Here is a 16975-nt window from a genome sequence, read left to right on the forward strand (position 1 = left end):
CGCTCGAGTAGCTCAAAATTTGGTCACTCTAATCACTCTAGCTCAAACGAATCTGCCCCGATTTTTTTAATTATTTTTTTGTTCGAATCGTGTTACGAATACCTTTCATTTGATGGGTCGCACGCCTCTGTAGGTTTCAATACAGCTAAGCTACAGCCGAAAACGCGTTCCCGACCCTCGAAAACCACACTCAGAAACCACTTCGAGGCCAATAAAACAAAATTCTGGTTTTTCCTGGGGTAATGGCGTATCACATTTTCATTTTTATGCCCACCCTGAGGTTCCTGCAAAATTTCATGGAGATTGGCTGACTAGTTTCCGAGACCCATCAAATGAAAGGTATTCGCCACACGAATCGAACAAAAAAATAATTAGAAAAATTGGTGCAGATTTGGTTGAGCTAGAGTGGTCAGAGTGACCAAATTTTGAGCTACTCGAGCGTAGGATGAAAGGACTAATATTTTTTGGCTTATGAGAGATAGAGATTTACTTTCTTCGGCAAAGTCTCAGAGTTTTACGAGTAGAACACATTGGCATATGTGAAAAATGTCGAAAGTTGGAAATGGGTGGGTCAATTATGTTTTTAGAGGTATTTCTTGAATGGTGGCAGATAGAGAGTTACTTTCTTCGGCAAAGTCTCAGAGTTTTACGAGTAGAACAGAAGGGCATATGTGAAAAATGTCGAAAGTTGGAAATGGGAGGGTCAATTGGGGTTTTGGAGATATTTCTTGAATGGTGGCACATAGAGAATTACTTTCTTCGTCAAATTTTCGATTTTCGTCAAATTTTCGAATTTCGTCAAATTTTCAAATTTCGTCAAATTTTCAATTTTCGTCAAATTTTTGATTTTCGTCAAATTTTCGATTTTCGTTTAATTTTCAAATTTCGTCAAATTTTCGAATTTCGTTAAATTTTCAAATTTCGTCAAATTTTCAAATTTCGTCAAATTTTCAATTTTCGTCAAATTTTCGATTTACGTCAAATTTTCGATTTTCGTCAAATTTTCGATTTTCGTCAAATTTTCGATTTTCGTCAAATTTTCGATTTTCGTTAAATTTTAAAATTTCGTCAAATTTTCGAATTTCGTCAAATTTTCAGGGAATAGTCAACATAGCGGTCACTACACAGCTTACATTACAATTCGGAATCAATGGCACCTTCTCAATGATACAAACTTAACGACAAAACGTTGGCCACGTTTGGCTAAAAATGTATTAACTTCTAAAACGACTGATATCCCGGCAAAAACTCTTTCAGAGCAAAGTTGGACGCAGTCTACAGTCTATATGTGTGATAACTTTTAAAACAAGTGATATCGCTAGAGGTGACGCTGTCAGCGTCGTTACGCAAAAATTAAATTTTACACCCAATTTTAGTTTTTCTCATTATCTGCCAAATAATTTTTACCAAAAAAAAATTTGACTGGAAACGACCAAAATTTTACCAAAAAAATCTGCGTCGCAAAGTGGCAAATGTTCAGGAACAGACCAGCAAGAAAATTTATCTGCCACATGCGACGCAGATTTTTTTGGTAAAATTTTGGTTGTTTCCAGTCAAATTTTTTTTTGGTAAAAATTATTTGGCAGATAATGAGAAAAACTAAGCCAGCTTGTTTGAACTAAAATTGGGTGTAAAATTTAATTTTTGCGTAACGACGCTGACAGCGTCACCTCTAGCGATATCACTTGTTTTAGAAGTTATCACACATATAGACTTTAGACTGCGTCCAACTTTGCTCTGAAAGAGTTTTTGCCGGGATACAGAGTAAGTTGAAAGATTTTGATTGTTTGGAAAACGTTAATTTGGTGCATTTTCTATCAAAATGACCAACTTCAAACCTTTTCCAAGTTCACTCTAATTTTCCACATATGGTAGTAGCGCTGCAACCTGTAGAGGTGGCTTTGTACATTAGACTTTGCTCTACTTTGCGATAATCTGGTCGAGAAGGTGCTCGTGTCGTCTGCGAAGACCGTTAGAGTCGTGTTCAAATGAGTTGGAAGGTCTATCAAAAATATAATAAAGAGCGAAGGCCTAGAGCTGTGCGGGTTCTGGCCTGGCGGGTTTCCAATCCAGTCGGGTCGGGTTTCAACTAAACAAGGCATCAGAACAGTCGGAGCGTTTGCTACGACTGAGCCCCGTACGACCCGTAAACCTATTTAGCCCGAAACCATTATACGTCCATAGCCCTAATAAGCCCGTAACCCTTATTCGTCCGATATCAAAATGCTTCCGTAACCTTATTGCGTACTTGACATCATTGCCTATTTTTGCAAATTGTAAACTGTAAGCGTTCATCTTTAAAATTGCGCTTAGCGCAATTACAAAAGCCCGTACGAAGTACTTCTCAAGTATAAAACAAAAGTTTACGATGTAATTTTAGGAATCCGAATTTACAACTTTTTTTTATCAATTTTCTTTCGGTATTGAATTATCTGTCAAACGAAACAAAAAGTAGCAAAATCTGATGAAATATAGTCGATTTATGTGCAAAAAACACTTAGGGCCGAGCAGCGGCCTTAGTTCAAGGGCCCAAATTTGAAACTTTTTTCGCCACGTTCTTTTCTGTATTATATTACCTTCCATAGAAAACTAAATATAGCAAAATCGGATGAGATTTACTCGATTTATGTGCAAAAAATACTTAGGGTCGAGTAGCGGCCTTAGTCCAAGGGCCCAAATTTGAAACTTTTTTAGCCACGTTCTTTTCGGTATTCAATTACCTTCCATAGAAAACTAAATCTAGCAAAATCGGATGAGATTTACTCGATTTATGTGCAAAAAACACTTAGGGCCGAGTAGCGGCCTTCAAGGGCCCAAATTTGAAACTTTTTTTGCCATCATTCTATTCGGCATTCAATTATCTCTCAAATGAAACAAAAACTAGCAAAATCGGATGAGATTTATTCGATTTATGTGCAAAAACTACTTAGGGCCGAGTAGCGGCCTTAGTCCAACGGCCCAAATTTGAAACTTTTTTCGCAACGTTCTTTTCGGTATTCAATTACCTTTCATAAAAAACTAAATCTAGCAAAATCGGATGAGATTTACTCGATTTATGTGCAAAAAACCCTTAGGGCCGAGTAGCGGCCTTAGTCCAAGGACCCAAATTTGAAACTTTTTTTGCCATCATTCTATTCGGCATTCAATTATCTCTCAAATGAAACAAAAACTAGCAAAATCGGATGAGATTTATTCGATTTATGTGCAAAAACGACTTAGGGCCGAGTAGCGACCTTAGTCCAAGGGCCCGAATTTGAAACTTTTTTCCCCACGTTCTTTTCGGTATTCAATTACCTTTCATAAAAAACTAAATCTAGCAAAATCGGATGAGATTTACTCGATTTATGTGCAAAAAACACTTAGGGCCGAGTAACGACCTTTGAGCCATCCCAACAAGCCCACATTGCATCTTACCCAAAAACAATGTTCAGCAACTTTGTTCTACTCGTCAATACCTTTCATTTGATATATCACAAGCAGGTATTGCGTGCGTATTTCGGTAGATATAGGCGAAAGACTGAAAAACACCTATAGGGCCCTAGCTCTGGAAGGGCCGGCCCTACCATGCCCATTTTCGAACTTGACCTTACTTTTGTCGATACCAATCGGGGAAAAAAAGAATTTTGAAAAAAGGTTGTGGTTTACTCTAGCTAGAGGGGTCACGGACGGACGGACGGACGGACGGACATTTTTTTTATTGCGGATTTGTCATCTATGAACATAACCAAATGCTTTGCCCTTACTGGCTCCTTCCAATTCGACATGTTACAAACGGCATATTAATCTTATAAGCCCCCAGTACTTCGTACGGGGCTAAAAATTCTGGCAGACCAGAAAGAATTAAATGACTATTAAAATATTTAAGAGAAACGCGGGAAAACATTTTCGAGTAGATGGGATGTAATATCGCGTTAGCCAGTTCAATGTTCTTCTGCATCATGCACATACAATGTCATGATTGTTTCGTATTGTAACGAATATATTAACTCTACTATAATTCCGTGCAATCTTGAATTATTTTATGAGGAAATTTAACATTTTAAATTATTTTCGGGTTACTGATTTCGGGCGGGTTTCTGGTTGTTTCTAGTCGACAAATTGCGGGTTTTGAAAGTCTGTATTCTGGCGGGTTTCCGAAAAAGGCAGACCCGCACAGCTCTACAAAGGCCCTTGTTATTGAAACGATATAGCTTTGGTGATTGCTGAACAACGAATGAACTTATATTTTCTTACAGACTTTTCAATCATCGGTTTCTATGTTATTTTTGTATAATTTTTTTTGATACCAACATTGAAAAATGATACTTTCGCCCCGCATATGAGGGGCGAAAGTAAAAAAATGCATCCCACGGGGAGAAAGTACTTAACGAAGAGCGAACGCAACTGAACGAACAGCGAAAGTGACTGACGTCACAGAAAATGAGAGAAATGAGTCGAGTTGTCAACAAAATCCGCTCATATTATGCAGAATACTTTGATCAAAATTGTAAAACACTGTGCGCCAGTGTTCTTATTGAAATTAGCATACAAAGTTGATACTTATTGTTACTGAATGATTTGTTAGTTATATCTTAATTTTTGTGTGTGTTATTGTTGTGATGGCTAAATTATTAAATTTTTCATATACCAGGGGGCTGGTATCCCCTGGACCCCCGCATTTTCTGGCTAAATGCCTTTTTATTTCAACATTTTGTTGCGATGTTTGCGATACGTATCAATTTTCAATGTTGGTATCAAAAAAAATCGTATGAACGACTCGGGGCAAAAGTAAAAAATTCAACCTGTGCGATTAGAGCCCTTGCCTTCGGCGCGGGCTCCAACTCTCGCACACGGTTGAATTTTTTTACTTTCGCCCCTTGTCATTCAATGTACTATTGCATACTGAGTTTCCACAGTAACAGCCCTAGTATTGACCCTGTGGGACCCCATCACTAACCAATACCGGATCTGACAGCTGGTTTCCCAACTTAACTTTGAAATGTCTGTCTTTAAGGTAGGAAAAGATAGTCTTAATCAGGTAATGGGGAAGCTTCATCTTTATCAGTTTATAAATAAGTCCTTCGACCCACATCGTGTCAAAGGCCTTTTCTATATCCAGAAATGCTGCTATTGTGACTTTACGGTCGTTGAAACCCATAATAGCCTCTTCAAAGAATCTTATGAGAGCGTGTACTGTAGAGTGCCCACCTTTAAAACCGTAGCGAAACTGAAAAACAAATTCAGAGGGTTTTTTAGCGTTACAATTAGGCAACGGGCTGAGGAATCCTCAGTGAGGATACATACATAACGCTCGGGGACGAGGACAACTACGAATAAATCATCAAAAACTCCTTTTCAAACTTTAATTTCGGGTGACAGCTGAGACAATAAAACAAAATTGATTTAGTATTTATTGTTGATTGAAGATCCCGTGTAGATCAAACGTTGCGTCCTTAACCAGGACGTTTGGGATTACTAAAAAATTACCCCCACCTGGAATGTCTACAGATAAATTGCTAAATGAACACAAGAAAAATGACGAAAACAAACAGAGAAATCGATTCTCTTCCCTCCCACGGCTCACGTTAAGTGAATTCTGAGACAGAATTGCTGTTTCGACCTCAGGTACTGACATCGGTCACTGGCCAGCGTGGTCTGGTGCAGCATTTCTTAGGAATAGATTCCTCCATTCCCAAACTAATCACTATCGTCAAGTGTTCAACACAAGAATCTACGTCATTGGCATAATTGAGTGGTCCCATACACAGGTTATCACCCACGACCTCTTTAAATCTATCCCAATTTGCGCTCTTGAACATGAAATGCCGGACTGGGACCTCGCAAGAAACGTTGTCGTCAATCTTCAGTAGGTACTCTACTGGACAATTATTGAGCTCAGTAACCTCACTGCTAACCACATCAACGCCTTTGGCTAGAGCCAGATCAATAGTGCCAGGATTAGTCCTGCTTCTATAACAAGTGTATGCATTCGGGTGGATTAATTCAGCTACATTGTCATGAACAAGAAATAAAATAACATTTAAATCCCCTCCCATGAAGACAATCGTATGTAAGCTCATGAACTTCAGAAGGTCTTCCCGCAAGAGACTTTTCGAACAGTAAAATTAATTTAAAACCAAATATTTGGAGTTGCTCAAGGCTATCCTCACACACGTCGCTTCAGATGATTTCAGCAAAGGTGTGTTCAGCACTTCGTGCTTGATTTGCTCCCTAATCAAAATTGCTGTTCCTCCACCACCATCAGACAGACGATCATTCCTGTAAATCTTATACTGTGGAAATTGCACAATGTTACTGTCAATCAGTTTAGTCTCGCTCAACAACAACAAGTGAGACTTACGCTCATTCAAAAGGTATCGAACTTCCTCCTGCTTAGATTAATATCTTATAAATGGAACATACGCTAAGTTGAAAGTGTATGACAATTACCTTCTAATCGGTATGAACGATTTAAGCCCAATTCAGAGTCGTCCGTTTAGTTCATCCGTGTACTTGACAGATGTGTTCAACAATAGAATGTAGGCGGAGTTTGCGTAAACGGATGAACATTTGTTGTAAACGGATGAATTTTTCTTCTAAACGGATGAGTCCGAGTTCAATCCCAGCGGTGAGCAGTTTTTTTATTAAGTAGGAGATCGTGTGAGTATTCGGAGTATTGGAAATATTGGGAGTATTGGAAATATTGGTAGTATTGGGGTCCGTTCACTTTTCATGTATTCGACTCTCTCATGTACTAACTTCACAGTAATACAAATAAACATTTGGTGTGATAAAAAAGTATTTCCCCGAATGTTAGTTTTTTAAATACATTTGCGATATTCGATTTGGTTTCTTTTTTGCTGGGACTGGGTTTTTTCCGCTGGGAGAGAAAACGTACTAAAACGTTAAAAGCTGTCAAAAGAGGTGACAGAATGATAAGCTATGTATTCGCCTAGTCGGTTGGTCTGTAGAGGCGCCACATTTTTTTATAGTACTTCATTCTTACTGGACTATTTTTTGTGAAACAACTTCACATTGATTCATTCCTATGAAATGTCACAGCAGTGAAGTTGGTTCACATGAAAATAAGCACAGTGAAGGCAGTAATTTTATGACGGAATGTACTAAAATATTGGAAAACTCTATTACATTTCTTCTTAGTTTCTAAACATCATTCTCGTATACTGAAATCACACATTTTTAATTCATTATCGACTGTACTACAAAATGCATTCACAACTGATTTCATAATTAGGCATTCTGTATGCATTTCGTAGCAAACATTGCGGCAAGGCCTAAAATGGCAGCAACGATCGATACACTTGTTGCCATTTCAAATGTTTTCTGGTGTTCGGTCTTTGTAAATTCGAGAAATTCTGAAATGAAAGGAAATATGTAAATAACAAAATAAAACTGAATGCTACTTTAGACATAAGGGTTCGGAATTCGGCCAGGCAAATAAACGGATTTTAAACGGAAAATTAACATTACATGTATGTGTGCCTCCTCGAAAATTGTTTATTTCCTATGGACACATTCTGTGTCCGATCGGGAATAGTATTTTTCATGTGTCGGGGCCGAAAATGAGGGAGTTTCGAGATTTTTCTCGGGTTTTCGACCCCTTACATGAAATTTTGTTTTCATGCTTCGGGGCCGAAAATAAGGACAATTTTTCAAATTTTCTCGGGTTTCCGGCCCTCTGCATGAAAACTTACATGTGCACCTGTTTGGGACGGTTGATTTAAGGCGCTTTCGTTTGTAGACCTAAAATCAATCGTCCGAAACAGGTACACAAATGACTATTTAATATCAACAGAATTAACAAAAGCAACACAACATACAAAATTTGCATGTAGCATCTTCGCAAAACAGTTCACATATGAAAACGTCACCAAATCAATTGTGTTATTGTTACAATATTGTTATAGCACGTTGTGACAACTGATTTTTTTGGGATCAATATTTTTAAAGAAGTGTGTGTGTGTGGTGTGCGAGCCAATTTCGCCAGTGAGTTAGATTCGTTTGTGTAACGTTTCAATGCAACAACACATTGTTTGTTTTTTTGACTTTTTTTGTGAGAAGCAAAAGCAAAAGTATTTCCCTAATTTTTTTTCGTAGTTGTTCCTCGGGACGCATACATACATGTAATTTTATTTTCCGGAAGGGCATCCATTAAAACTATATATATTGGGTGCTGCTTGGTAGTTCATTACATTCGGAATCAATTTGTGAACTCGCAAATTAACGCGTGTGTTTTAATTGCCTCGGTTTGAAAACTGTTATTTTCACTTGGTTAGTTACCCTTGTCAAAATAACAGTTTTCAAACCTTGGCTCTCAAACACACACTTGTGAGTTCCGCTCGTATCACAAATTGATCCCTCACGTATTGAACTACCTCCGCAGCACCCAATGTAACATACTATTCTTTTAGCACTTGATTTCATCTCAATTAAAATTACATTAATTCATTGTTTCGAACATTACACTTAGTAGCCATTTTGTTTTTACGAATCGCACCAGTATATGAAAGTAGACTATCATACCCGGCAATTTCGTATATTATACGGTTTTTGTATGAAGAAATGTCGAAAATAGGTGCATTTATATCCTGCACATTATCAAGCATTTGTTCGTGTACTTTTTTGTACTTTTTCATCGATTTTTTTCACTCGGGAAAGTGACTTGATTTTGTTACTTTTCATTTATTGTCCATAAGATAGGGTGATAACTAATAATAAGAGCTAAGGCAGAGATATTTGAAATAATATCGTTCCTTACCATCTTTCGAATTTCGTCCTAAGCCCATTGCTCTTGCGAAAATCTGTTGGAGTCTGAATACCTCTTCCAGGAGAAGATTCTTCACACTATGCTCATCTATAAAAGTATAGAAAGAATATGTTTTAAACAGAATAACTAGTGAGTGATCAAGACTCTTCGGAAATACTGATTGCGTGACATAGCTCTCTTTTAATATTTTGTAATTTTGTGATACTCACCCGAATATCTTTTGAGATAGTTATATAGACAAATTTTTTCTTCCAACTCTTTTGCAATTTGTTTTTTCTGATCCATCAACAAACGTTTGTCGTTGACCAACACTTTCACTCTTCTGGCTAAAACTTTCTTCTTGTTAACCTGTTGATTGCGGTCCTCGGTTAAATCTTTGACTTTCTTTTTTTCAGTCTTTAAGGAAAGTTTGTAAAGACGAACTTTCTCATTCTTATCGTTGAACTTTTTTTCTATTTCAGTAATTTCGGCAGCATGCTGATCCCTAGAAAAGCAAAGAAAATGCCAAATTTGATATTCTGATTATGATTTAATGTGGGAAAACAGATTTCTATAATTCGGGTAGGCGATTGTAAAAAGGTTCGGTTCGAATACTGATGATGCTAATGATATGGTTAGTATATAATCGAGACATTTTACAGTTTTGACTCTTACACTTCACAATATTGACCAAACTATAAAACTAATGTATTAAAACCAGCCGATCTGTAGATAAGATGGAAACCGATTTGATGCGACTTTTCTACATATGGAATTGTAACGAGAAACTAGAGAATAGGTACTGAAAACAACATTGTGAAAAAAGCTAATTTTCTCCATACTTCAAAAAGAGGGATTCTTTTGAAAAACGGTCTACCGAAATCGGACGCATTTTCTATTAGAATCTTTTATATGTACCTAAAAAAGGACTTCGAATCCAAAATTAGTATGGAAATGAAAACTAAAATTGAGATATCTTTGCTGTTTTATGTTGTTTTTCATATTTTTTTGGACCAAAATGTTTTAAAATGTGTTTGGAATCGATTGGCATTACAGATTTTGTGAAAATATTTTTTTCTATTTTATTATTTTGTTAATTTTCCAAACACACTTTAAAACAGTTTGGTCCAAAAAATATGAAAAACAACTTAAAACAGCAAAGATATCTCAATTTTAGTTTTCATTTCCATACTAAATCGCAAAATAGAAAAACTGACAGATCGTAACAAAGGAGAAAAAAGCTCTCTCTGACGTATAAATTTATACGACTAATGGCGTGGATTATACTTTGAAAACAGATAAGTCGTATTTGTTCGAACTGCACGTATTGTGAATTAAAATTGGTAATTGTTCAGTACCTCATGCAACTAAAGTCGAAGCATTATAATTTGATCGATTCTATTCATTTTTTCGCAATTCCGGTCCATAATCATCACCTTTCCATGCATCCATTCAATGTCGTTGTGAAGGTATTTATTTCACTGTATTCTTTTTTTCGCACGCTAAAGAACCTATTACCTTCAACGAAGGCTAAATTTTTATAAATAAAAATCTTGCATTGACCAGAAATCGAACCCCCGACACCAAAAGGTTTCTGAACACAAAGCAGCGACTATAGCCATTCGGCTATAGAGTCACACAATTATACCGAACGTATTGTTGAAGCGTATATACTAAGCATTGACTACTAGATTTCATTCAACGCGTCTCTTTACATCACATGCAATGTGTATCATAATGCAGCCTTCTTGATCGTTCAAATGAATTTCTGTATACACAAGAATTTTGGAACAAAATGTAGGACATGTTTTGCATTGGAAAGGTGATTATGGCCCGAAATTGCGAAAAACGTTGTATCTACCACGGTAGGTATGCCGGTATTTTTTCGCACACGACGTCTTGTCGAACTCGGCTTCGCCTCGGGTCGACAATCGACATCTAGTGCGAAAAAATACCTTCATACCTACCTTGGTAGATAAATAACTATTAAATAATTGTAGTTTTTCAAGAAATCATTTCGAAAACATTACAGTATAAAAGCTTACACATGCGCATTTAGAGCTGTTTACTCGCGGTATACCTGCGGGTAATCCGCTCAAATGCACGTGTCTAAGCTTTTATACTGTAATGTTTTGGAAATGATTTCTTCCAAAACTACAATTATTTAAAAATGAATTAAATAAGTAGAATCGATCAAATTATAATGCTCCGACTTTATATGTACTCACTTCACACTTTTTAATTGATCTTCCAATGTCTTGATTATGCTATTCAACTGGTCAACCGTCTCGTGAAGGTCGTTGAAAAATATGTCATTCATGGTTTCCGGTTCTAATGGCGTCAGATCGTTATTTGTTGTTTGACTCTGGTCTGCAACATCGATCGACGTCTGGATGCCGATGTCATCGTATTGTATTGAAGTTTGGTCGGTCTTCCAATTTTTGTTCTCTTTTTCAAGATATTAATTTATTTATAACATAATTTTTACAATGTTTAAAGATAAAACACCTTCGATATGCCCAAAGTCGATGCCACGTTCGATTTCCAATTCGAGATCTTCATTTTTGGCACGTAGGCTATCTATTACATCTCGTTGGCTATCTATTACCGCGCTTTTCTCATTTACCTCAAGCTGCAGACGTTTAGATTCTGTCTATATTATAATGAAAAGCAAGAGAACTATTAACATGCATGAGTATTGTAGCGCAGTTTATTTAAAAAAAAACACCCATCACAATTGCAATCACTAATGTCGAAGCATTCTAATTTGATCGATTCTACTCATTTAATTCATTTTTAAATAATTGCAGTTTTCAAAGAAATCATTCAGAAAACATTACAGTATAAAAGCTTAGACATGTGCATTTGAACGGATATCCGCAGGTCTACCGCAAGTAAACAGCTCTAATGTGCATGTGTAAGCTTTTATACTGTAGGTAATGTTTTCTAAATGATTTCTTTGAAAACTACAACTATTTAAAAATGAATTAAATGAGTAGAATCGATGAAATTATAAAGCTTCGACTTTATTAAATTTTTTTTAGTGATGACTGAATTAAAGGCATGAGTGAGTGAAAATGGAGTTTAAAACCAATGAAAGTAAATGGATAGGTATGGCCAAACGTTCAAATTTGTTTTAGCCGGAGCACATACGTGCAAATTTCCACTAGAAATGAGTTCGTTTGAGGTGGCGCCATGCAAATCCGTATGTGCTCTGACTTGTATGGACTGGCCATACCAACTTATCTACTTTCGTTGCTTAAAACAGAAATATGAAATTATTTTTCAATATTTTTCGCGAAATTTTCCGAATTTTTGGCTTTAATGATAACTTATTGTTTGAGTAAAAATATCAAAGCAATTAAATTGATTTGATCAATCTAGTAGCGACTAAGAAAATTATCTGCGTGAAACCAGTACGGTCATAATAAATTTTCATCTTTCTAAAGTTTCGTATTGAAACTTATTTTACCACAATTCCACAACGCAGTGCCTATATTCGCGAAAATATTTCAAGAAAATTGTGAAAATTAAGTAAAACTTGAGAAAATTAAAGAAAATCGTGGAGAATTTTAGAAAATTCGTGAAAAATATTTATATTTTTTTTCAAATCTTAGTTACTTAAACTTAACGTACAAGATTCTTATAAAAACGGATGCGAAGGTACCAGGATTGTCGGAGTAGCTCAAATAAAGACAAAATTGTTTTCCTTTTTGCTTTCAGTTCAATTTTGTCTTTATTTGAGCTACTCCGACAATCCTGATATTAATTAGTTCAGCTCATTAACAATTTAGGATGTGAAGATGTTAGACGTTAATCTAAATCTTCCCTAAGAAAACACAGTATGTTCAACGTTTTGTCTGAACGGATTTTTCAACATAAATAGTTACAAACAGAAAACACATTTTAAAACATTTTGGTCCAAAAAAATATGAAAAACCACTTAAAACAGCAAAGATATCTCAATTTTAGTTTTCATTTCCATACAAAATCGCGAAATAAAAAAACAGACAGATCGTAACAAAGGAGAAAAAAGCTCTCTCTGACGGATACATTTATACGACTAATGACGTGGATTATTTTTAGCGGAAACGTCTCCGAATTCGAAAATTTTCTAGCAGTTGACTTAATCCACGCCATTAGTCGTATAAATTTATACGTCAGAGAGAGCTTTTTTCTCCTTTGTTACGATCTGTCAGTTTTTCTATTTTGCGATTGGACCAAAATGTTTTAAAATGTGTTTGGAATCGATTGGCAGTAACAAAATAATAAAATAGAAAAAAATATTTTCACACAATCTGTTAATGCCAATCGATTCCAAACACACTTTAAAACATTTTGGTCCAAAAAATATTAAAAATCACTGGAAACAGCAAATATATCTCAATTTTACTCAGGAGATTGAAGGGCGATGAATTAACTTTGTACAAGCTAATCCACAACAGAATCGATTCATCCTTGGTACATCAGCTGTCGTATCATAACCGGACTCGAGACACTAGGCAAAATGACAGACTATTCTACACTCCAAAATTCAGTAGCAACATTGTGCGGAATGAACCCATCCATCGTATGCAAGAAAATTATGATACATTTTTCTATGGTATTGATATAATGAACAGTAACTTTGAGTCTTTTAAGAATTCGGTAGTAGGGAAATTTGATGATTAATGTTTGTCCTTGAAATTGATTGGAATTCGGATTGGACAAATTAATTGATTTTTTTTGTTAATTTAATTTAAGATTAATGTATTATTGGGCTGGAAAAGCCTGTATGTTGATCTCTAAATAAATAAATAAAAAAAAAAAATAGTTTTCATTTCCATACTAAATCGCAAAGTAGAAAAACTGACAGATCGTAAAAAAGGAGAAAAAAGCTCTCTCTGACGTATAAATTTATACGACTAATGGCGTGGATTTACATAACTTTATCGATCGCTACATCTAGTGCTATGTGAAGGGTCGTTTTTAGACCCGTACGAAGTACTGGGGTCTTATAGGTTTACGCATACGTTTGTAACACGTCGAATTGGACTCCCTGAGTAAGGGGAAACCTATTGTGGTTGTCTAGAGATGCCAAATCCGCGAAAAAAAAAATGTCCGTCTGTCCGTCTGTCTGTCTGCACGATAACTTGAGTAAAACGCATCCGATTTTGAAAATTCTTTTTTTTCCCGTTCGGTAATGTCAAAAGACAGGCTAAGTTCGAAGATGAGTGATTTTGGATCGACCCCTCCCGAGCTGTGGCCCAATAAGTGCTTTACGGTTTTTCGAAGATATCTCCGGACATTTAAACGTTAAACTTGTAAGTGATACGTCAAATAAAAGGTATTTACAATACCGATCGACAAAAAAAAAGTTTATGGAAATCGGATGACCGACTCGTGAGTTAGACCCCTTGGTGTGGAACAGGCACAGGGCGGCAAGCAGTTTTTGCTTGTAGGTCGGCCACATTTGAACATATTTCGTTCGTTTTAGCTTTATTAGATAGGTATTGACCGTACCAATCAGGGATTTTTTTTTTAATGAAATTATGTTCTCCGGAGCGTGAGCTAGGTCTCTTGGAGTGAGCTCTTATCTGGCTACTCGGAAGTACAGTGAACGTGGTGTATTTTGACAATATCTCGAGTAAATTTTGACTGAATTTCATGAATTTTTTTTTGTTTGAAAGGTATTAACGAATGTAAAGCGTCGGTACTATTTCCGGTCTCCTAACAAAATGGCTGCCGGCGGCCATATTGGATTTTAGTAAAATATAAATATCTTGGGAAAAATGATGCTTAGAGAGTTTCTGTTAACATGGAAATAATTTGTTATGTGTGTGGGATTTCAGGGATTCCATATACGGACATCTATATATACCTATATACAGCTATATTGAGCTATATACAGGCATATAGAGCTATATAATAGCATATTCCTCTGTGAAATGTTTATTTACAGTGAAATATAGGTAAATATAGCGGTATATAGCTGTTTAAATAGGAATTTATGAAATTTGTCTTCGTACGGGGCTGTCTATATTGCCTCCGGCAATTTAGTTGTATATGATAACAAGGCAAAAAGTGGATAATGTAAGTGATTTTAAAGGGAGAATAGTTTTTCAGCAGAGAAGAAAATGAAGTAAGAGAAATGAAGAGTTTCACATTAAAGGCTTTTGATACGAATAGGTGTTTCGTACGGGTCGGCGTTAGCTATGTTTTTTATTAGGTGGCGAAGAAGATTCTGTGCTTCGATTTAAGATGTATGTGAAGGCCAGATATCGATTCACCGTGAGTTTTCATTGATTTCTTGCAAATCGAACAAACGTCGAACACTACTGTAGAGCAAGTTTCTAGATCCTTCTCGAAATTATTATCCTCTTTGTCATTTCCAACATTTATTCGAGTATTGGAGTTTGCGTTAGCAATTGCATAAACAGAAAGTTAAATCTCGAAAACAGAATACACAAATAATTTGACAGAAACCACTAAGCTATGTACTTCTTCTTAATGTTATTCAGACCATACAACCATTCCAAATTTTTGAGTCATTAAAAATCTTCTTTCAATGTATTTATGTTAATACCGGCCGGTATTTTTTGGTCGGTATTGAAACCGGTATTGCATTCCCTAATAATTAATCAGTTCCCACTTTGCAGCAATTTTTACAGAGTTCTAGATTTTAATAAGATGGGACTTGCGGCCATTTTGTTAAAGCATACCACCACTTGGCGGTCTTCAATACCTCTCAAACAAACAAAAATCATGAAAAACTGGACACTTCGTTCTAAGTACGGTTGCCAGTTTCCCAATCACTCACTGGAACCTAACTCCCGATTCTATGATCCAATTTTGACCTTCTTTTTGTTTGGAAGATATATCCATACATTTCATTATGACAATTATGACATTGTGGCAAAGGTGGGGAAATTTTCAGCCTAAAAATTTGTAAATTTCCAAATGTATGGGAGAAAAACCGTTTCAAGCCAACAAAAAAGGGCCACTTCTTCGACCCTATTCCTGGACCCACTCGACCGAATTAGCTCATCTTTGAGCTAAGTCTGTGATGAACCCCGCGTCAACTCGTATTATTACCTCGATTTCGACGTGGTTTTCATTGAGAGTCTCAGCGATCTCTCTTTTCAATTCCCTAATTAAACGGTTCAGCCTTTCCTGCTCCTTGTCTGAAGTAAGATCGGATAAAATTAATTTAATGTAAAAAAAGGTCTTTTCCATGTGATCTTACTCGAATTTTCGATTAACAATTGGAACTCATCTTTTTCAAACTCCCACAAATCTCGTTCCGTGTTGAGGCTTGCCAATATCCTCCTATTCTCAGCATGTAATTTGTTCAGCAGCTCTTCAGCAGTTGTCATATGCGGTCTTGACACAACTTCAATCATCGAATTTTCCGGTGGCTCATGTGTGGTTTGTAAAACTAGAAAATATATAATCCAGTATGTACAAAAAGTCGAAGCGTTCTGTATTTATACACAAACCACTTTTTTCCATGAAACCAACGATATCATCTTTGGTCAATTGATGCTCGTTGGCTGACACTATTTGTTGGAAGAATCGACTGACAACACTCCGATGGTCGTCGTCCATATTTTTAAATTCGTTCATCGCCAGTTCAACTTCCATTCTGCAGCATACGAAATAAGTCAGCAATCCATACACTACCCCGTAGTCAACGAGGTTAAGACTACCATCCACTTCCCAGGACACTTTTATTTTCGGGAAATTGGCAACTAGGAATTCGGTTAAGGTTGGCTGTAGACAGGCCATTTTCTGTTCCAAGTTTTCGGTGTATCGAAAAAGTCTTCTGAACACATGCTCGATTTTCCTGGTGCCAATGTTTCCCCAGTCCGGTCCCGGCGGTTTGACGCTTGAGACGGCAACGGTCTTCTCAAAAATCTTAGCTGCCTTTAAATATATATTTTTACTATCAAAGAACATAAAAGAAACAAATTTAACAGAGAGATTTCAATCATAAATTATAATTAAATTACATGATTAAAATAACTATGATCACAATAGATCTAATCAGTCAAAACCCTTAAAAGAGTAGAGCTTTCTGTGGTTGTATGCAACAATTTAACAAAAAAAATTACCTAAAGAACTCACAAAAGAAAATTAAAAAAAAAAAAAATTGCGTCACAAAGTGACAGTGCCGAAAATACGACTATTTTTTTAAAATTCTAGTAATGAGACTTGCGTCACTGGAGAAGAAAAGAAGAAAAAAAATTC

The 16975-nt window shown here is 36.1% G+C and overlaps 1 protein-coding gene across 2 annotated transcripts in view; it reads right to left on the minus strand.

Annotated features, from left to right (window-relative positions):
- The window catches only part of LOC119079057 (A-kinase anchor protein 9-like), a 34751-nt gene that overhangs the window by 15232 nt on the left and 2544 nt on the right, over positions 1 to 16975 (minus strand). Inside the window, exons 3-10 of one of the 2 annotated variants that reach the window (XM_037186861.1) lie at positions 16225 to 16651; positions 15972 to 16163; positions 15821 to 15909; positions 11255 to 11399; positions 10975 to 11194; positions 8977 to 9251; positions 8759 to 8854; positions 7147 to 7355 (exon numbers count right to left, since the gene is read on the minus strand). In XM_037186861.1, coding sequence (XP_037042756.1) covers positions 7231 to 7355; positions 8759 to 8854; positions 8977 to 9251; positions 10975 to 11194; positions 11255 to 11399; positions 15821 to 15909; positions 15972 to 16163; positions 16225 to 16651 — 1569 coding nt within the window. In that variant the 3' untranslated portion in view covers positions 7147 to 7230. Of the gene's footprint in view, positions 1 to 7146; positions 7356 to 8758; positions 8855 to 8976; positions 9252 to 10974; positions 11195 to 11254; positions 11400 to 15820; positions 15910 to 15971; positions 16164 to 16224; positions 16652 to 16975 lie in introns of those variants that run through there. The other variant, XM_037186862.1, reaches the window with a different exon arrangement.

Source organism: Bradysia coprophila, unplaced genomic scaffold (assembly GCF_014529535.1).
Source record: "Bradysia coprophila strain Holo2 unplaced genomic scaffold, BU_Bcop_v1 contig_297, whole genome shotgun sequence".
NCBI lineage: Eukaryota > Metazoa > Arthropoda > Insecta > Diptera > Sciaridae > Bradysia > Bradysia coprophila.